The sequence below is a fragment of the Capra hircus genome, chromosome 18 (assembly GCF_001704415.2).
Source record: "Capra hircus breed San Clemente chromosome 18, ASM170441v1, whole genome shotgun sequence".
NCBI classification, from domain to species: domain Eukaryota; kingdom Metazoa; phylum Chordata; class Mammalia; order Artiodactyla; family Bovidae; genus Capra; species Capra hircus.
In genome coordinates, this window is record NC_030825.1 from 4,169,962 (window position 1) to 4,192,244 (window position 22,283).

Here is a 22,283-nt window from a genome sequence, read left to right on the forward strand (position 1 = left end):
GGAAAAGGGGCGGGGCACTGTTCGCGCGCAGCCAATGCGCAGGCGCACTACGGGCCTGGCGCAGGCGTCCCCAGGAGCTTTACCTGAAACCCTGTAGCTCCTTGTTCGTCGGGCGCTCGCGGGGTGGCAGCTTTTTCGGGTGCCCCGGGAGAGCCATGGCGGAGGCGATGGATTTGGGCAAAGACCCCAATGGACCCACTCACTCCTCGACTCTGTTCGTGAGGGAGGATGGCAGCTCCATGTCCTTCTACGTGCGTCCCAGCCCGGCAAAGCGCCGGCTCTCGACGCTCATCCTGCACGGCGGCGGCACTCTCTGTCGCGTTCAGGAGCCCGGGGCCGTGCTGTTGGCCCAGCCCGGGGAGGCGGCGGCCGAGGCCTCGGGCGACTTCATCTCCACGCAGTACATTCTGGACTGCGTGGAGCGCAACGAGAAGCTCGAGCTGGAGGCCTACCGTCTGGGCCCGGCTCCGGCGGCCGACCAGGCCCCAGAGACGAAGCCCGGGGTCCAGGCCCGGGGCGCCGCCGCCGCGGCGGAGCCTGAGCCGCAGTCGCCGGCGGGGCGGATGGTCTTCACGGACGCGGACGACGTGGCCATCTTAACCTACGTGAAGGAACATGCCCGCTCGGCCAGCTCCGTCACCGGTAACGCCTTGTGGAAAGCGATGGAGAAGAGCTCGCTCACCCAGCACTCCTGGCAGTCCATGAAGGACCGCTACCTGAAGCGCCTGCGGGGCCAGGAGCACAAGTACCTGCTGGGGGAGGCCCCCGTGAGCCCCTCCTCGCAGAAACTCAAGAGGAAGGCTGAGCAAGACCCGGAGGCTGCTGATAGCGGGGGTGAGGTCTGCGGTCGCCGACGCGCGGGTGCTCCGCTGTCACCGGTGTGCTCTGGGGGCGGGGGCGTCTCCCCTTCCGCGGGGAGTCCATGTGGGCGTCTTGGGGGCATCGCCCAGCCCCTCTCCCTAACCCCCTTTGCCGTCCGGCTAAAGTTTGCATCATTTTGTAATCTGTCTTTAAACATTCGGGTAAAGTTAGCATCATTTTGAGATCTCTCTTTAACACGACATGGCCCGAGATGCAAAAGAGGCAGAAAGAGTCTGTGGAGCATTCTTCCCCTTCTCCTTTCTTTTCCCACCAGCTATCCAGTTTTTTTCCCCCAGAGACAACCTGTATCTTGGGTATCTTTTCAGAGATATTTCACAGACTCGTTTTAAACAGTGTTTCTCATGGCTTTAGGTAGATTCGGTATAAGCCAGTTTTAAAGCCATGCTGCTGCTGCTAAGTCACTTCAGCCGTGTCCGACTCTGTGCGACCCCATAGACGGCAGCCCACCAGGCTCCCCTATCCCTGGGATTCTCCAGGCAAGAACACTGGAGTGGGTTGACATTTCCTTCTCCGACGCATCGGAAAAGTGAAAGTGAAGTCGCTCAGTCGTGTCCGACCCCATGGACTGCAGCCCACCAGGCTCCTCCGTCCAATGGGATTTTCCAGGCAAGAGTACTGAAGTGGGGTGCCATTGCCTTCTAGTCCATTTTATTTTCGTTATCTTGGCTTAAATGAATGCATATTCATAGAAGGTTCTATTGGAAGCCGCTTCCTAGTTTCGCTCGGGTGAGGTGAGTTTCTAACGCAGTTGAACTGAGTATTGGTTTTCCGACGTGGTTAGGACACAGGGCATAGCTGTTGAGAATCTTCTCTTCTGCATAATCGATATTGAGCTTAAACTGTCGGACACTTTCGTTTAGAGTTACGCTTTCTCCACTTAACGTCTCTTTCCTTGTGTGACTATTCTGCCTAACAGTTGAAGTCTGGGGAGGTAAAATCTATTTTCTCCTGTTCAGTATGCTTATTAGGAGTTTTGTTTTTGGTAAAGTGATACTTGAGATTCATCCAACAAGTATTTGAGCGCCAGACTCTTACCTGCTGGGTGGTAACAGTATATAAAACTCCCTGTAGTCAATGGAGCTTAAAATGCTAGCTGGGCAGCGGTGAGTGCTATCAGTTCAGTTGAGTCGCTGAGCCGTGTCCCACTCTGCATGGACTGCAACAGGCCAGGCTTCCCTGTCCATCACCAACTCCAGGTGCTGTAGAAAAAAATAAAAAGGGTGAGGACCGGAAAAGAGGTTGTTTTCTACAGGGTAAGAGGGGAAGTTCGCTGTCATAAGCTCATACTTGAGCAGAGATCAAAGGAAGTGAAGGAACTAAACAGGTGGTTATTTGGTGAAGAATGTTCCAGGTTTTGGGGGTATTAAGTGCAGAGATCAGTGTGACTGGGATGGAGTAAGGAAGAGGGAGAATTCTTGGAGAGAGGGAAGGGCTATGTGTATGGGTGAAGGAGAGCATATATATATGTATTTTTATATATAAATCAGTGACATAGAGATGACTGGTAGACCAATTGGAACTTGGGATGAAATTAACTGGACTCATCCTATGCAGTGTTTTCATGTTCAGATATTTAAATATAAAAATTAAGATCCGAAAAGGACCAGGAAAGAATGTGGATGAATAGCCTTTTTAATAGCTGTGTGTTGTTATTTCTGAAGCCAGGAAGATGAAGAAAAAAACTTACATATTTGATTACTTAAAATTTAAAGCTTTTCATGATAAAGTCAGAGGGCAGATTGGAAAAATATACCCAATACATTGCAACAAAGCAAGTTTCCTTAGTGTTTCCCTTTGAGGGCTTGCCGAAGTTAGTAAGTAAAAGAGGAACTAGTAGAAAAATGAGCAAAGGAAATGAAACAGGAAGTTTTCAGAAGAGGGAATAAATAAATGGCTAATACATGCAGAAATGTTATTAAAAAATAAAAGTAAATTAGACCCTGATCAGTGGACCGGTACAAGCCATACCTGGGCTTCTGACGCATGGAAACTGAAATAGTGCGTGGGGTTGTGTTTTTTAGAAAAGTAGATCAGAGCAAGGCAATGTCATATTTTATCTGTTAGTTATTTCAGCATATATCTCTAAAATATAAGGCTTCTTTTAAAAAATTTATATAAAATAAAATTGACTTATTTTGATGTACAGTTAGGTATTTAATTTTTTTTATGGTGGTAAAATATATATTAGATAAAACTTATCATTTTAGCAGTTTTTAAGTGCTCTGTTCAGTAGCAGTAAGTATGTTGTGATGCAGTCGTCACCACCATCCATCTCTAGAATGTTTTCATCTTCCCAAACTGAAATTTGTACCCTTTAAACACCAGCCCCCCATTCCTGCCTCCCCTTGGCAATCACCATTCTGCTTTCTGTCTGTATAAATTTGATCTCTCTAGGTATCTCATGTAAGTGCAGTCATAATGTATTTGTCCTTTTGTGTCTGGCTTATTTCATTTAATATAAGTGAAAGGCTTATTTTCAAGGCTTATCCATGTTGTAGCATGTGTGAGAATTTTGTTCTTTTTAAGGTTGGATAATGTTCCACTTTACAACCACATTTTGTATATCCATTCATCCATTGATAGACACTTAAGTTGCTTCCACATCTTGGCTGTTGTGAATAATGCTGCTATGGTATGGGGGTACTAATACCTGTTTAAGGCCATGCTTTCATTTCATTTATTTATTTATTTATTTATATTTTCAAAAGTGGAATAGGTGGATCATATGGTAATTATATGTTTAATATTTTGAGGAATTGCCATATAAGTTTTCCAGTTAGGTGTTTTAATACATGTATAGATTTGTGTAACCATCACCATAATCAGAATTCAGAAACAGCTTCATTGCAAAACTCCCTCGAGTTGCCCCTCCACAGTCAGTTTTTGTTAAGTGGAAAACAGCAGAGTTAAATCCTCAGAGAACAGAGTAAAAGGAGAATAGGAAGGTGTTTAGCTTTATGAGGCTCTTCTTTCTGTAGATGGTATGTACTGGATTGTGGTAGACCCCTCAGATCCATCTTCAGCTGGGCAAGGTTCTGTCATTTTATGCTAGCGTCCAATGACTAATCTGTGTAGTGTTATTGGCACCTTTTCCCCAATATGGTCAACTCTGAGGGGCCTTCCCAGCTCCATACTTCTCCATGGTTTCAGTTGAGGCCTTGTTGGAGCTCTTTCACAGCTCAACTTCTCTCTCTGCCCGCTAAGCACTCCCTGATCAACACGTTACACGTTAATCTCCATCTCAGAATCTGATTCCCAGAAAACCCAGTTTATGGCAGCCTTTTTTTTTTTGCAAAATCTATATAAGTAGAAAACAAAACAATGAATTAAGCTTGAAGAGTATTTTTTATTTGATACATGAGAACTTAGTAAAATTATCATTTTTATTGTATAACTTTTCAGTAGCAAGCTGAAAAATTAGAAATTACTGAACATGCGTGTCTTATGTTTTTCTCACCCTCTGATCAAAAACTGTTAGGGAAAAAAGTTCAGCCTAACTTGTGGCCCAGAGCTAATTCTAATCTAGTGCTGTTCTCTTTAACAGAACCACAGAATAAGAGAACTCCAGACTTGCCTGAAGAAGAATTTGAAAAAGAAGAGATGAAGGAGAATGAAGCAGCAGTCAAAAAGATGCTTGTAGAAGCTTCCCGAGAGTTTGAGGAGATTGTGGTATGTTGATTAGAAATCATTTTTTCCCTACGTCTGTTCTCCTCCTTTGAAAGTGGTCATCCCATCTGTCCTTTTTATACACCTGAGGCCCATAAAGGTAAGAGAGTTCAAGATGGAGGAGGAAGATGGAAAGTGAGACCGACCCAAGCTCCAGGCACATAGCTTTCAGAGTTTGGTAGGAGGCTTGAAGGAGGGGGAGAGGGAGAAAGGCGAGCATGATTTTCAGCAATACAAAGCATCTCACTTTGAGTACTTTTATCTATAAGGTTTTCTAAGTTAAGACTGTGGATTTATCTTTTTAAAATACTTTGTGCTTCTCAGGTAAAAGTAATTTTTTAAGGAGGTTAATTTTTTTATTAAATAATTTTAGCTCTTTATATGCTTAGAGCTTTTTTAGCTCTGCATATTCAGTTAATTTCTGATATTTTGTTGGAATCCCATATTTATTTATTTATTTATTTTTTTTTTTTGGCTTTCTTATTTTTTTATTTTGTTTTTCGGCTTTCTTTTTTAAACCAAAGAGTGATCAATTTAACAAGCACAGACTCTCAGATTCTGATAACCTCTTACCCAGCCGTGCTGCTCACCTAGATGGCCAGGCTTTAACAGCAAAGCAACTTCTTCTATGGAGCTTTTTCCAGTATTGCTCTTTAAAGGAGCCATAGCGGGACACTGACACGCAGTAACCAGCCTGAGATGTTGGGGGTTAGTGGACATGCAGGCCCCTGGTTGTCTTGGTGAGACAGAGCCGTGAAAATACATGCCAGTAGGTGCCTTCACACACAGTTCTGTGCTCAGGCTCACAAAGGCAGAGGCAATCAATCTCTTTTTTGTTTTCAACCTCCCTTAAAGATTCTTTGAAGTTCTGTTTTAATACCGCAGACCTGGTCTTTTACCAGAATTTTTTTTCTTCTTTAACATCTGGGTTGTTGTTCTTGTATTAACATTTTGATAAACTGCATCATAGTACCAAAGAATCCCCCACCAAAACGGAGTTCAAATTTGATCAAAACATAACCCCCCTAAAATTATACAATACAGGCAGAAGGAAAGAAAAGTCACCCTAAATCTAAATCTGACCGCTCAGGGCTTAGGCAGAGAGATGGAGGAAAATCTACATGCATCACTAAACTGAAACACTGTTTGGGAACTCTGGGACAGCGTCCATCTCCTCTACTTCCCAGACAGCTGCTCGTAGAGCTTGGGCACATAATCATCCCATTCGGCCTGGTAACACGTGCCGGCCACTGGGGTCCCAAGCTCATACTTTTTGCGGAAAGAGGCCACCTTGAATTTGCCACGGTGGTCGCCAGATCGGTTGCTGAGAATGGGCTCGTCACACTTCAGTGGTCCTTCCTGCTCGTAAACCAGCCAGACGTAGCGGTGCAGGCCTGTGCCCTTGGGAGGCCCAGAGCCCACATAATCGGAGAGAACCGTGCCACTGCTGATGTTGTTGCCCTTCATGTTGACCACCAGGAAATGGTGCCATTCCCTGTATTTGGGGTCCTTCCTGCTAGGAGCATCCGGATCTGTCAAGACCAAGGTGTACAATTTACCTGGATCAAGGCCATCCCATGTAATGCTGGTGGGCCGGTTCTTAACCTGGGTGGGTGTCAGCACTTTGCCCAGTTCGTCGACCTCCGCCCCGCCGTATTTGACCTGCAGCGGGTGCTGCGGCCGCTCATCCACTTCCTGCAGGCTCAGAGGCCCGGACCACTTGCTGAGGTCCACCGGCATCGCGGAGCCGAGCAGGTCAGACAGCAGAGAAAGCGGCTTGCGGACTCACAGCAGTCTGCACACTGTACCGAGGTAGCTCAAGTCACACGGCCGAGGAGGGAATCTGGAATCCCATATTTAATCATAGTAATAGAGGAAGGCAACCATAAAATAATTTTTAAAAAAATCCAAATTATATGTGCATATTTCTCTAAGAAAAAGAATCTTGTTAATTAACTTTTCTTACTAACACCAAGAAAAATGGTTAGGTCTTAGTCTAAATCACGAAATAGTTTAAAATTCATTTAGTTTAAAGTTGGTTCATTTTTCACAAGCTTTCAGGTACTTCAACAACTCTCAAACATGGCCTACATAGGTCTTTTCTCACATAACGTTCTTTGTAATGTGCCTAAATGTAGTGGAGCGTGGAGGCCCTAATATATTCATACAGCATTGTTTTTCGAGTGCTTATTATGTGAAAGCATTGGTAAGCACTGAGGATGTAGTGACAAGCAAAATACAATTCCTGACCTTATGGAGCTTACAACCTGAGAGGGAAGTCAAATTTTTAATAGATAATCTAATGCATACATGTATACTCATATATGTGTGCCTATATATGCATATATTTTTCACATTCAGTGTAGCTTCTAATGTTCTTTGGAATACCATGATTATACATACACGTATTTATATGTTTACAAATGCACACATCGACACATGTATACCCTATATTCACACTCCTGGTTACGCTAAGGCGCATATATATATGTGTGTGTGTATGTATATATACACACATGCATGTATCCACACATCTAGCGTGACTAAATGCAAGAAGGAACATAACACGTTAGAGGAGCTGAAGGAAGGAGTGAAAGGGAGAGGAGGTGGTAGTTGGGAGAGACCAGATATTTTGAGAGTAAGGGTTTGTGACTTTGTTGTTATGCGCTGGTTCTGTTCTTCACTTTGTCTAGGTGGACGAGAGTCCTGATTTTGAAATACACATAACAATGTGTGATGATGATCCACCCACGCCTGAGGAAGACTCAGAAACACAGCCGGATGAGGAAGAAGAAGAAGAAGAAAAAGTCTCTGCGCCAGAGGTGGGAGCTGCCATTAAGATCATCCGGCAGTTGATGGAAAAGTTTAACTTGGATCTATCAACAGTTACACAGGCCTTCCTAAAAAATAGTGGTGAGCTGGAGGCTACTTCCTCCTTTTTAGAGTCTGGTCAGAGGGCTGATGGGTATCCCATTTGGTCCCGACAGGATGACTTAGATTTGCAAAAAGATGATGAGGCTACTCGAGATGCATTGGTCAAAAAATTTGGTGCTCAGAATGTAGCTCGGAGGATTGAATTCCGAAAGAAATAATTGGCAAGACAATGGAAAAAAAAAGTTGGGCAGATAAGACATTAAATTTTTTTGTGTGACCATTGGACTTCAGAAATTTTTGCATTGGAACCCGACACTAATCTTTTGACCAGTTTTGTTGCACTGTGAGTCCTAGATCTTGTACCCAAGCAGAGTTGTGTTCAGTTCAGTCGCTCAGTTGTGTCCGACTCCTTGCAACCCCATGGACTGTAGCACGCCATGCAGAGTTGTGTAAGAAAATGGAAATAAAAGAAATGGGATATGTTTCGAGCTCTTCCTGGCAGTATCAGTGTATTTATGAAAGGAAAATCGAGAACGGAGAGATTGGTTTACATAGTAGTGGTCGTTTTCTGGAGTGGAATCCCTGCTATATTGGTGATAGGAACTAGTCATGAAGTCAAAGAAAGAAAATTAGATGGGCCTTGTTAGACTGTGAATAAAGAGCCTCCTGTCTTTTGGCAGAAGCTCCTCTAGATTGTGATAGATTCCAAATCAAGAATCTAGAAATACGGAAAAATTTAATTACAAGGCCTTGAACATGGACTGTCCCAAACTCTTGTATCCCTCAGTGAGCTCTGATTTCTGGGCTGCTTTGGAAAGCCCGTGTTTCTTTTGCCAGCTTAATATTTGGGAACCCTGTTCCTTGGCTGTTCTTTTCTTTGAGTCTGTGTCAGTGAAGTCTCTAGGATGTATTTCTTTACCTATCATCTAGTTTTGTTTCAAACACACACTACAAGAGAGTCTCAAGAAAAGTCTTACTTGTTCACTAGTAATGTGTTTTTATTTACTGAAGATCGTTTTGTGCCAAGAATTGTGTTAGATTTAAAAATAAGAGGATTAGTTCCTCTTTGTTGTGTTGATTTCATTGTTGAAAATAAATAGAACTTTGTATTTGAGTCTCCACAAAGTGTTTTCTTTGGTTGTATTCATAAAACCTTTTAGGTATAAAAGCTATAAAGGAACTAACATTTTTGGCTTTTATATTAGAACCAATAAGAGGTTCCATTTAGAACTGATAGGCCATTACAAAGAAGCTATTTCTTCTGAATGGAGCAAAGAAGATCTGTGTCAAGGACTGTGAAAGATGGCATGAGCAGGTGAACTGCTGAGAGCCAAAGGGGAGAGAAGTCAATGAGAAACTCCGTTGTAAAACAAGATGTCAGTACCTGTCCCAGATGCCTGAACACTCACCAGTCCAGCACATGCCAACAGCAGGAGTCTTCCTGCCAGCACCTGTCGGAGGCGCTCTCTTTGTGTGAAGTGCTATGGAGTTAATGCCCCTGAAAGCAGCTTTTACCCAATGGTGAATGCGAATCAGAGAGTGCATACTCAGCTTCCTTGCTGACCAGAGAGATGACAACTGAATATTTGAGTTACTCCTTGGATGGGATGGTGGTTTCCATGCCATCTGTTGGAGGCCGCCAGTAGAAGAAAGCATAGTTGCTTGCAGTGGGATGACTGCACCTTCATAGGCCTCCTGCTCTTACTTTACATCCCCGCTTCTCTCCTAGTGCATCCGGAATCATCAGTTGCACTCACACTCTTTTCTTCTGGAAAGAGTCTGCTTCTGGCAGAACCTGGCCTAAATCAAACCATTTAACCTTTTCCTCCTCCTCCGCTTGTTGGAATGGTACGACATAAGTGCCGGGATTTCCCTGGTGGTCCAGTGGCTAGGGCTCCGCACTGTCAGTGCGTGCTGCAACTAAGAGTTTGCATGCCATAGCTAAACTAAATGACCAAACCCGCAAAAAAGCTAAAAGATTTCACATTGCAACAAAGATCAAAGATCCTGCATGCTGCAACTAAGACGTGGGTACGGCCAGATAAATAAGTGCGTGTGAAGTGAAAGTCGCTCAGTTGTGTCTGACTCCTTGTGACCCCACAGACTCCATGGAATTCTCCAGGCGAGAATACTGGAGTGGGTAGTGTTTCCTTTCTCCAGGGGATCTTCCCAACCCAGGGATTGAATCCAGGTCACCCGCATTGTAGGCGGATTCTTTACCAGCTGAGCCACAAGGGAAGCCCAAATAAGTGCATAAATAAATATTTAAAAAAAAAAAGTACAGCCATTTGCTCACTATAGTAGTGACTTTTTTGGGGCCACATTTTGTGGCAGGCAGGATCTTAGTCTTAGTTTCCCTACTAGGGAACCCGAGCCCCCTACAGTGGAAACATGAGTCTTAACCATTGGGTCACCAGGGAACATGCTATGGTAGTGATTCTTAAATGGGGCTTGGGAGGGGTTGGTGGTGGATGTTTGTTTAAAATGTGTTTTTCTATTGTGATGTGACACTAGGGTGGTTGAAAATCATTGCTTTAGATGTGAAATGGACATGTCATCCACCATGTCTGTACCTTAGTAGTTACCACAGCCTATTGGCTTTACAGAGCTAGAGATCCCAGTTTTGTCAGTCATGTGCAAAAGGGTCTGATTTGTTATACCCATACTGCCAGAAGACATGTTTAAACCAAAACACGCGCCAGCTTCTAGTGCTCATTATAAACCAATAATTTTCTAATACCTGGTTTTGTAATTTCTCAGATCATTTAATCTCTTGGGCTGGTATATATGTGGGGAAACAAATTATCAGAAGTATTTTTGGGAGCACAAAACTAAGCAAGGAAAATGAGTTGGATTTTAATAGTTAATGGTATTGAGCTATACCTATATCTGTTCCAAAGACCAACTGTTTTAATACCGAGATACTTTTGCCTTAAGCTGCTAGATTCTTATTCTTTTTCTTTCCTCGACTTCGTAAGTTTGGCTTTGCTTTCTGCTTGTGTTCTGGGAGACTTTATTTCTTAACTCATTTAATTAAGCTCTTGAGTTCTGGGCCTTTCTCATTATTTCCCCCTGGCTTTCTCTTATTCCAGCTTTTGAGATTCCTTATTCCAGCCTTAAGTAACCTCCACAGCTTCCATAGTGGCAGAAACATTCTGTCTTCTCTTTCTCTGCAGCAGTGAAGAAATATTCCTGGTATTGTTTTCCTCTGTCCCTATTCCATGTAAGTGGTTGCAGCTTTAAAAGTTTATGCTGCTGTTAGCTTTATTCTCATCCTCTCTTGCTTTTGGACTAATGCTGTTTGCTGAAATCATAACCCCACCTGGCTTATCAAAAGCCAGGTGTTTATTACATGTAACAGAAAACCTAACTCTAAAGAACTTCAACAAGTAAGGGAATTTATACTTTGTATATATAACAAGTCTTGAGTTAGGGGGCTTTAAGGTTCTAGTTTTCTGCCCTGCCATCCTTAGCTTGTCCTGTCAGCCACTACCCTTATGGTTGAAAGGTGGCTGCTACAGCTCCCAACAGCCGAAGTGGGAGGGTTTCCTCCAAGAGTCTCTTTTATTGTGGGCAGCCTTTCTCAGAAGCCCCTCAGTCCAAAGGTTTGCAGCCCAGAGGGGTCTGAGACCTAAGGGCCCAGCTTCTTGGGACCCAAGGAGCCTCTAGGAAGAGAGCAGACGCCTTTTACTGGAGGCACTGCTGGGACGGGGCGATCAGATGCTCTAGTCCTGGGCACCAAGCATGGTCCACTGGTTCAAAACCCTGCAGACTCCATGTTCTCAACCCTGTTTTCAGGCTGTGGAGGCCTCGACCATGATAACTTTTAACCCCTCCACTGGTTGAGCTCAGTCCACATCCATAGATCACCTCAATCAAATAGGATGTCTGGTCATCCAGTTCATGAAAGGCACATCAGACTTGAGATTCTGAACTGGTCAGCCTGACTCCCTTGGTCAGACACTGTTCCCTACATTTTTCTCTAGGGACTTAACCTCACTGCTTGCTTCAGAAGAGAAAATTTACTTTTTTCTCTCTCTAGAGAAAGTCATCCTGTGTCCACCCAGAGGCTATAGATACATGCGTAGATACAGAGAGATAAATAGAGGATAGAGGGGAGCTATAGAGGCTGTGTAGGTGAACAATAGATATTTATTTACACTAATCTAGAGCCAGACATCTTGGAATGTGAAGTCAAGTGGGCCTTAGAAAGCATCATTACGAACAAAGCTAGTGGGGTGATGGAATTCCAGTTGAGCTATTTCAAATCCTGAAAGATGATGCTGTGAAAGTGCTGCACTCAACATGCCAGCAAGTTTGGAAAACTCAGCAGTGGCCACAGGACTGGAAAAGGTAAGTTTTCATTCCAATCCCAAAGAAAGGCAATGCCAAAGAATGCTCAAACTACTGCACAATTGCACTCATCTCACACGCTAGTAAAGTAACGCTCAAAATTCTCCAAGCCAGACTTCAGCAATACGTGAACTGTGAACTCCCTGATGTTCAAGGTGGTTTTAGAAAAGGCAGAGGAACCAGAGATCAAATTGCCAACATCTGCTGGATCATGGAAAAAGCAAGAGAGTTCCAGAAAAACTATTTCTGCTATATTGACTATGCCAAAGCCTTTGACTGTGTGGATCACAATAAACTGTGGAAAATTCTGAAAGAGACGGGAATACCAGACCACCTGACCTGCCTCTTGAGAAATCTGTATGCAGGTCAGGAAGCCACAGTTAGAACTGGACATGGAACAACAGACTGGTTCCAAATAGGAAAAGGAGTACGTCAAGGCTGTGTATTGTCACCCTGCTTATTTAACTTCTATGCAGAGTACATCATGAGAAACGCTGGGCTGGAAGAAACACAAGCTGGAATCAAGATTGCCAGGAGAAATATCAATCACCTCAGATATGCAGATGATACCACCCTTACGGCAGAAAGTGAAGAGGAACTAAAAAGCCTCTTGATGAAAGTGAAAGAGGAGAGTGAAAAAGTTGGCTTAAAGCTCAACATTCAGAAAACGAAGATCATGGCATCTGGTCCCATCACTTCATGGGAAATAGATGGGGAAACAGTGGAAACAGTGTCAGACTTTATTTTTTTGGGGCTCCAAAATCACTGCAGATGGTGACTGCAGCCATGAAATTAAAAGAGGCTTACTCCTTGGAAGGAAAGTTATGACCAACCTAGACAGTATATTCAAAAGCAGAGACATTACTTTGCTGACTAAGGTCCGTCTAGTCAAGGCTATGGTTTTTCCAGTGGTCATGTATGGATGTGAGAGTTGGACTGTGAAGAAGGCTGAGTGCCAAAGAGTTGATGTGTTTGAACTGTGGTGTTGGAGAAGACTCTTGAGGGTCCCTTGGACTGCGAGGAGATCCAACCAGTCCATTCTGAAGGAGATCAGCCCTGGGATTTCTTTGGAAGGAATGTTGTTAAAGCTAAAGCTCCAGTACTTTGGTCACTTCATGCAAAGAGTTGACTCATTGGAAAAGACTCTGATGCTGGGAGAGATTGGGGGCAGGAGGAGAAGGGGATGACCCAGGATGAGATGGCTGGATGGTATCACGGACTCGATGGACGTGAGTCTGAGTGAACTCCGGGAGATGGTGATGGACAGAGAGGCCTGGCGTGCTGCAATTCATGGGGTCGCAAAGAGTCGGACACGACTGAGTGACTGAACTGAACTGAAGAGCAATACCTATAAACGTGCAGATACAGATGTTCATGTAAGTGAAGAGGATTACAGATACAAATGTATAGTCTTCCCTTCTCAAGTCATCAGACTTGTTTTCATAAGTTGAAGAACTGTCTACATATGTTTGAAGTACAGGAAAGATACTGGGAGCTCTCAGGTTTGGCTGCATGAGAATCATCTGGTGGAACAATCTAAAAATCAAACTGGGCATGGTGTCAACACTGTCAAATAATTATATCAGATTTTTTGGGTAGATTTGTGGCACAAATACCTGAACATATGCCTGTGAGTTTTAATTCCGTAAGTGGTTAATGAAGATACAGCTTATATTAGGAAAAAGTACTTGTGCTGCGTGTAATTTGGCCATAAATCTTGGTGCTGGAATATTCTGGCACTTGTGCTTCAGTATGAACACCTAGAGAACTCTTGCATGTGGCACACCCAGACACCAGAAGGAGGTCCACCTCACAACTATTACTTGTGCAAAACTGGTATCTGTAAAACTAGATGTATATGTATTGATCTTTCAATACCTTCATATGGAAAGTAAAGCAGATATGACAAAACAGAAAACAGATTGATGAAATGAAGAAGTAATTTTTTTGAAGTAGTACTTTTTAAAGACATTTTTATTACCAAGGTAGACCCACATATACCAAAATCTATTTTTAGAAGTTACCTTTTCAAAAGAAGGGAGAAGATGGACAGTGAGAATGGTTTACCAAGTTTTGATAAACATACAAAGTTTATCTGAGGAAAAATTTTATGGACATATATAATCATATATGCAAATGTATTAAAAACCCTAAGAAGTGGAAGTATTAACATCATTAGACTATGTTTGGTGATGATATGGTGTTGCTGTTACAATTTCTTACAATTTTTTGTATGTTTTAAATAAAAATACACTTCTAAGTGAAGACTACTCAGTATTGAAGGATTTGTCCTAATCCATTTAGTCGTTCCCTTAATGACGGATACTGAAGTAGTGTCTGGTTCCTAATTTAAACCCTTGGAGCTTTGGGGAAAAGTTCAGTTTTATGAACTCCATCAGGAAGTACAGCATCCCTTCATTTTTTACATAACAGATTTCAAGTTTGCCTTCCCATGTTGCCAGGAAGGAGAGAAGTTCTGATGTCCCTCAGAGACCTGTCCTCGCCTGAGTTAGGCTACCCTTTGGATTTTCCAGGTGGTGGAGGACGTGGTCATCACAGAGGTCATACTTGTCAGTAAAATGCTTTTTTTTCCACAAGAATTCAGCAGATGTGTCCGATGGTGCTTCCAGCAGCAGAGTGGAGCTTGGAAAGAATCCTTAGTGGAGTACAGAAGATAACCACTGCCCACAAGGTAACCTCCATTTGGGTTTCCACTTGGTTTTTCCTTTCCTCACTTTAATCTTGCCCCTGGCAGGATGGCTTCCACGATCATTGTTCTTTAAATTCTCATCTGCATCAAAAGAAAGGAGGCCTGGATCAGGCTCAGAATGCCATCTTCCTCCAGAAGCTCAGGCCCTGGTGAACTCTGAGGTGTGTTCAGAAGAGCCTGAAAATCTTACTCCCTGAGGCACAGCTGGAGTCCTTGGAGGGTCCTCTTCCTGTGAATGAGGATTCAAAAAATTTGTACCTTTTGCTGACAATCTGTGGATGGCAGGAGTTGACCTAAGTCTTCTTGAGGTTTCTGTATATTGCTGGTGAGACTGGGTGAGGATATGAGATGATTCTCGAGCTCACGTGTGCTGTGGCCATCAGCCTGTTTCGATGGTTGCCTTTTGAGGATTCCACTCTACAGTCAGCCTGGCAGCACTCATCCCACCACTGCAGAACGAAAGATATGTCCACCTGGCCCAGATCCTGTGGCGGTTGTTTTTTGTGTGTGTGCTCAGGTTGAGGCTGAGAATAGTCTTCCAACTGTAGCATTCCCGTATCAGTCTGTTCTTGGTGGTCCTGGTGGTGGTCTTGGTATTGAGACCAGAAAGGATCCTGAGTATCTGGGTCTCCTCCCATAGTCATCGGTACAGGCACATCATTCCCAGATGTTAGCGTGGAGAGAGAGTTCTCCCGGCACAGCTTCACAGGCTGCATGATGACACTTTGACCTTGGATCACACTAGGGACACGTAGGAAGGGAGAAAAATGGGTAGAAATGATTGGTTCCTGCTGAAAGAACGGGAGGAAGGAAGATGATGAGATCGGCCTGGGAGAGTCCACAGGTCAATTTCAGGCTGCTGGACTGTCGGACTGGGTCTCACATTTGGGCCATCTAGTAAGGAATCCACAGGCTCGCTTCTCCTCTGCCCAGGGTACAGAGATCTTGGGTCTTGAAACCACATCTCTGTGAGAAAAATAGAGATGTGGACATCATAAGGCAAGAAATAAGGCCTGTTATGTGGGTGCAAATCTCAGGAGATATGTGTATGAAATTAATTACCCTGGTTCATGTGTTCAGTATGTTTATATGTGTACATGTGTGTATGTGTATACATGTACATACAAACATAGATTTAGGTCATAGCACTTTCAGCAGTCAATCTTAGATGAATTGAAACTTGGCTGAAAAGGCATATGCTCTAGGACCACCCTCTGATTATAGCGATGGGCCAGGGAGCAAGGTTTCCTGACCAGGCTGACATTTTTTTCCTCTTTATCAGTGTGTCCACAGGAATACATATCTTGTAAACGTGTGTAAATCTGAGTAAGGGTTAATAAACATAAGTGTTTTTGAGAGTCATTCTGCTGATAGACCTAAGAACGTGCTTCCTTATCACGAACATTGAACATTAATGAACCACTTTCCCCATAATTTAGGTCGAAGAAGGTACTCATGAGGGTGATTTTGTTCCCCAGTTTGACTGTGCCTGTAGACTTCTGGGGGAGGGGTTGTTAAGAATGGGGAAAGGAGAAGTCTGCAGGATATCTCGTTGGTAAAGGCCAGGAACGCTGAAGAACATTATGCCAGGACAGACTGCCCCTCCCAAGAAAGAAATATCTGGCCCGAAATGACAACAGTGCCAAGCTTTAGAGAACCTAACAGAGTGTTCTCAAAATAGGCATTCACTTGTACATTATCTGTAGTTCTGCCGCTGCTAGTTCTGAATAGATGCATCACTGACAATTTAATTAGAAAATTCTTCCTTTTTCAGGAGTGTGACTTGCAGTGCCAGGTGTTTACCATCCCATGCTTTTGTCCTTGATTACTGCGATAATCTCGGTTAGGTACAGTTTTCCAGCAACCACTCAGGGGGCAACATCGTTTAACAGAAGGGATATCTGCTGCCATAGACGTCACGCTTACTTGAGTTCTCAATTCCGAACGCCTGTTTGGCTAGTGTTTCCCTGGCGGCAATGTCAAGGTGTTGGCTCCTCTAGGAAGCTTGAACTAGAATGTTTGATTAAGATCTTGGGATGGCTGTCTGGTCTTGTGTGGCTTCTTTTGGTAAGTATTCTAAAAGAGAACTCAGGGACAAAAGGGAGGGTTTTAGGACATTTTTGCATTCAAGCTGGAAACTCGAACTTGAGAAGTTGGTGCTAACCTCTTACTCCCTCTGAATCCCCCTGAGATGACAGAAGAGGAGATTGTTGCCCTGCTCAGAGCAGCAGGACCAGAAAGTCCAAAGACTTGCTTGCTCAGAACCTGTCTGTCCCAGCCACCTATTGTTGACGCTCGGTTACAAAGAACAAGCTGTAATTGGCTCCAAAGCTAAGGATTCTCTGTGGTGAATTTGGGTACAATATGCAGAATTGATTCCTCTCTCAATTGATTCCACTGGTGAACTGCATTTGGACTGGTGGATTCTCACCTTGAGTATAAGGCCAAGGCTGGTTCTAGCCACGGGTTTAGTCTTCTAAGGAGGAGCTGAACCCCAATCGTCTATCTTGCTGTGTGGTTTTTGAAGCAAATCTGAGTGGGAAAGGAAGACGTGAAAGTCACGTAACACAGTCTATGTTATTCCAAATATCATTGCAGTTAAACAAAACTAGTTGATCAGTTGCTCTTGGGATAATATCCCTAAGAGAAAGTGCATTATTCTGGGAATGATGCTATTATTAGCATAAAATTCAGGACAGTACACAATCTGCTCTCAACTCAAATTAGCATTTCTTGTATGGTCATCCTCAGGGTATCCAAAGTAAATTTCACAGGTTTAAGAAACACTGTTGGTTCTCTCAAAGGAAATCAATCTCTCCCTCATGTCGCATCAACTCTTCATTGGAAATGCCATTTGATAATACATAATATGTACGGAATATATCTTAGAAAAGGATTTCTTTATGTAAGACAGTAGAATTAGCTGCAGTCACGAGCAGGGCTAACTCATCCACACTTCCTCTTACTTACTTCGTCTTCATCATAGAATCTTGCTTTAAAATTATCACTAATACAGTATTTTGTTTCCTCATTACTGGAGTCAGCATTGCAATGTATGTTCCGATAATTTCTGAGTGTTTTATTTTGATAATTTGATAATTCATGGTAAGAGTAGAGTGTAAATGATAACCAATATTTGATGAATCGCTCATATCCCAGGCATTGTTCTAAAAGGTTATATCTGTTCTTTAATTAATCAAAATATTTTCCAGTAAGTCTTAAGCCCAAGTGGAAACTGGAAACTGAGTAAGTTACTGAACACAGTGGCTGAAACAAGCTCATCCTCTGTTGTTTCCCGGACTTGCCTTTCTCCACCTCAGTTCAGACGGGCCTAGTACCTCTCGTGCGGCCAGTCACTAGACGTCTTGAAAGTGAAAGTCTCTCAGTCATGTCCAATCTGCGATTCCATGGACTGTAGCCTACCAGGCTCCTCTCCACCGAATTCCCCAGGCAAGAATACCGGAGTGGGGAGCTATGTCCTTCTCCAGAGGATCTTCCCGATCCGGGAATCAGACGTGGGTCTCCTGCGTTGACGGCAGATTCTTTACTGTCTGAGCCACCAAGGAAGCTTCAGATATTCCCCCAAAGTGCACTTTTTTTACTGGGATTTGAGGAAACTGTTTCCTGTTCCTAAAACAAATACATTAAGAAAAGAGGAAATTTTCTTCTTCCTAGTGTCCCCTCAGACTGATGCCCTTATAGCCCTTACATATAGTTGTTTATTGGAAACTATTTTTGATAAAAAAATCATTCTTCTCCTCTAAAAGCATCTTTCCCCCCTGCTCCCCCCAAAGCATCTTTTTTATTGACCTTTATTGGTTTCAATACTGTTTCAGTTGGTGTTCTTGTATTATTTATAGCTCTTCACTGACTGAAGAAATCCAACTTTATTTTTACATCAGTAGTTTATTCAAAATGATACAATATGGGATTTTATTTCATATACTTCTGTATGTAAGTTACATTTCTAATATTAGTGGGGAAAAAAATACTAGCCTGAGAATTGGGAATTTACATGTGTGTTTATCCCACAGTTCTCCTCACATATTAATCATTATTCTGCAGTATATATTCCAGTGATACCATATCATTAATGACACCATATCATTAACACAGTGATCCGATTTCCTATGTTCTCTAAATCTCAAAAGTTGACTTAGGGACTAACGTGGTAGTCCAGTGGTTAAGAATCTCCCTTCCAATGCGGGGAACATAGGTTCAGTCTCTGGTCAGGGAACTCAGACCCCACATGTCATGGGGCAGCTGAGCTCCCTTCCAATGCAGGGAATGTAGGTTCAGTCTCTGGTCAGGGAACTCAGACCCCACATGCCATGGGGCAGCTGAGCCTGTGCCCTGCAGCTAGAGAAGCCTGTGCGTAGCGAGAAGAGCCTGAGCGTGCAGCTGAGACCTGAGGCAGCCAGATTAATTAATTTAAAAAGCCGATTCAGTTATCTTCTATTGGGAGAGATACTCCAGTATATTCTTTCCTCCAATGGTAAATACGCCCAACCAATTGGTAAAAGAGGTAATAGAGGTTTCTTCCATGGTAAAAGAGGTAACTCTTGTTTTTAGTTTAAGTATATAACAGGAAAAACCTGGGAAACATACCTGACATAAGAGTAATTGCCTGCCAGTGCTAAGCCTACTTTTTTTCTTTACCTTGAACCAGAATAATGAAATATCTGATACTTACCTGAATTTTAGATTTCTGGAATGCCTATTTCCTTAGCCAGCTGTTTCCTGGTTGCTTGTTCAGGGTGAAGAGCATTCAAACCATGCTTGGATGCTTTTGACTCTGGTTGTAAATAATCTTGCCTTGCCAGGGTTCTTTTTGTAGACTGTCCGATGAAGAGAAAATGGGGAGAAGTATGAAGGATATGTTTATAGATTAAAACCTGTATGAGCATGTAACTTATGTTTAGTTCAGATTGAAAGTCTGTAGATTCAATGATTATTTTATATTTTTACTTTAAGGCTATGCCTAAAGTCATTCTAAACTGGAGACATGGGGATTCCTTGGTGTTCCAGTGTGAGGACTCTGTCCCCTCCCTGCCAAGGGCTCAGCTTCAATCCCTATTTGGGGAACTAAGATCCTACAAACAGCCTTGCATAGCCAAAAAAAAAAAAAAAAAGGTCAGATATATATATATATATATCAAAGTAAAAAAAGACAGTCTGTTATCTGAGTTACCAAAGCAAGAAATTACTAGAAATCCACAAAATTATGTGCAAAGAAAATAGGAGTTAGGAAAATGACTGGAAATAAGTGAAACAAGTAAAATATGAAAAAGATTAAAGGGATAAATATATAAAACTTATTTTGTGATAAAATTAATATTTTAAATCATTAGTTATCATTAACATATTAAATCATTGCTACTGCTGCTGCTAAGTCGCTTCAGTCATGTCCGACTTTGCGACCTCATAGACGGCAGCCCACGAGGCTCCCCCTGTCCCTGGGATTCTCCAGGCAAGAACACTGGAGTGGGTTGCCATTTCCTTCTCCAATGCATGGAAGTGAAAAGTGAAAGTGAAGTTGCTCAGTGTGTCCAACTCTTAGCGACCCATGGACTGCAGCCTACCAGGCTCCTCCATGGGATTCTCCAGGCAAGAGTACTGGAGTGGGGTGCCATTGCCTTCTCCAATTAAAGCATTAGGTATAATCATTAGTATATTAAATTGTTAGATATAAGCTAAATGTAAAATATTGTATATGCCGTATAAATTTTCTCCATTAAAAATGTTAACTTTAAGATTTTTGAAAACCCACTTATGGGACTCAGTGCTGCCTCTTAAATATGGGATTCCGTTCTGTTAACTTCAAAGTACCCATCAATCCCCTGACACAGCTTACCACTGCAAAACAACACCTGCTTCAGCTATCTATTCCTCTAATCATAATGGTGAATTTACTTTTTATAAACTCTGGAAAATAAAGCATGTGGCATTACCAAAGAAAGGAGCAAAAGACCGCTAGTAGTGCTGTTTTGATCCATCTTGGGAAGAGGTATCCGGATTCTGCAGAGAGGCGTGGACAACTGAGCGGTTCCCCAAGACACAGGATTTGTAATCACCCAGGACGGCCCACCCACCTCTTAAACGCTCTCCTACTTAATCCCTTCATTAAACATCTTTAATACACTTTTCAGAAGAAACCTGAAGCAATTGGATTAAGAGGAAATACCGATTCTACCAGATTCTGATTTTGCATCTATCATGACGTCTTTCCAAATATGACTTAAAATCTGTGCTTTCTAGTTTATACAATGCATATGTATGTAGACATTGATGTAATATGTGCTTTGTTCTGTATAGTTTTTAAAACTTTTGTTTCTTATTTTGGCTTGACGATATTTTAATATCATATGGATATTCCTACTCTGTATTCTATTTTTCTTAGCTGTTACAGAAATTCCCATCATTGATATTGTTTATGTGTTATTGTGGCTATTCTGTACTCCACAGTTATTAAAAAAAACTAATCTTAGTGTTGCTGTGAAGGTATTCTGTAAATTGATTGTAAATTCAACAATGTGTGTCTGATTCCATTTCCATGATACAGCCAGGATGGACAAATCCATAGAGACAGAAAGTAGGTTAGCGGTTTCTAGGGAGTGGAGAGAATAGGGACTGACTGCTAATTGATAGGGGATTTCTCTTTAGAGGTTATGGAAGTTTTAAAAAATTAGCTCTTGTTTTGGTTGAGGATGGCACAACTCTTTGACTCTGCTGAAAACCACTGGATTGCACACCCTGAAAGGACACATTTCATGGCAAATAAGTTATACTTTTAATAAAATGTATTAAAAAAGAATAGCTTATAAAAACATAATGGAGGGGCTTAGGAAGTTTTCTGCCATCTGGATAAGTGCAAGTGCAGAGGAAACTTTCCAGAAACATCTCAAAATTGTTTAAAATGAAAGTGTAAGTTAAGGAGTTAATATGGTGAAATTTAATCCCATTCATATTATGGTGAAATATAATCCCATTTGTATTAACACATGTCAACACTGATCACATACTTAGATTAAAAGAGGTCAGTTGACTATAATGAATATTTACGTAAAGTACCTTTCACCAGAAAAAAAATTTAAATATGCATTTAATTTTGTGAATAGTTTCAGTTTTTCAAGTGAGGATATGAACACATATGAAAATTTCAAAAGTATGAAATGAATAATATGATTATGTTGAAAATAAAAGGACAATAAAACATTACTCAAAAACATCCATTCACTTCCAAATTATTCATTTTCTTTGTCCAGTCAAATGGAAAATGACATCAATATAAGTAGCATCATTTTGTTTATTGACCAACAGATACTGTATATCATTCTATGTAAGTATTAATGATAAACTTGGAAAGTACTGCCCTAAATGAACATGCAAATGTAATATTTTATAATCATTAATATAACATTGGTATTAAAATATTTTAAGTTCAAAGTTTTTTCTATTAATATTTTAATGATAATACATAATTATATTGATAAATTATTTCATTATTAATATTTATTTAATAACTTGATAGTATAAGCCCAGATCATATAATGTTAATGAAATTGAAGTTTGCTATATATTTGCCATTAGAATTCATATTTAATATTTTTGTTAATTATTTACCCATTAAAATTATAATTATTATAATAGTATGATCATTTAAATCTACCCTTCTAGTCTTCCAATGCTTTAATATCATTCTGATTTTCCAAGATCTTCATGCTGTTTTCCCTTGACTCCAAGACTTGATAAAAATCAACATACCACTGAATTCTGCTGTTCTAAAATCTGAGGTGTC

The 22,283-nt window shown here is 41.9% G+C and overlaps 2 protein-coding genes across 2 annotated transcripts; one reads left to right on the top strand and one right to left on the bottom strand.

The window, feature by feature from the left end:
- On the top strand, nt 34–8,541 carry TERF2IP (TERF2 interacting protein). Its single transcript, XM_005691815.3, has 3 exons — nt 34–834; nt 4,427–4,551; nt 7,242–8,541. The coding sequence occupies exons 1-3, from the start codon at nt 156–158 to the stop codon at nt 7,638–7,640; spliced, it is 1,203 nt and encodes a 400-aa protein (XP_005691872.2). The 5' UTR covers nt 34–155; the 3' UTR covers nt 7,641–8,541.
- Nucleotides 5,064–6,386, bottom strand: LOC108637952 (phosphatidylethanolamine-binding protein 1). Its single transcript, XM_018061736.1, has one exon. It carries the CDS (start codon nt 6,286–6,288, stop codon nt 5,725–5,727), a length of 564 nt encoding a protein of 187 aa, XP_017917225.1. The 5' UTR covers nt 6,289–6,386; the 3' UTR covers nt 5,064–5,724.

Coding starts and splice junctions, on each gene's coding strand:
- TERF2IP (XM_005691815.3), top strand. CDS start 156: ATGGCGGAGGCGATGGATTTGGGCAAAGACCCCAATGGACCCACTCAC. Junction 835..4,426: donor GGAGGCTGCTGATAGCGGGG/GTGAGGTCTGCG, acceptor TCTCTTTAACAG/AACCACAGAATAAGAGAACT. Junction 4,552..7,241: donor GAGAGTTTGAGGAGATTGTG/GTATGTTGATTA, acceptor CACTTTGTCTAG/GTGGACGAGAGTCCTGATTT.
- LOC108637952 (XM_018061736.1), bottom strand. CDS start 6,288: ATGCCGGTGGACCTCAGCAAGTGGTCCGGGCCTCTGAGCCTGCAGGAA.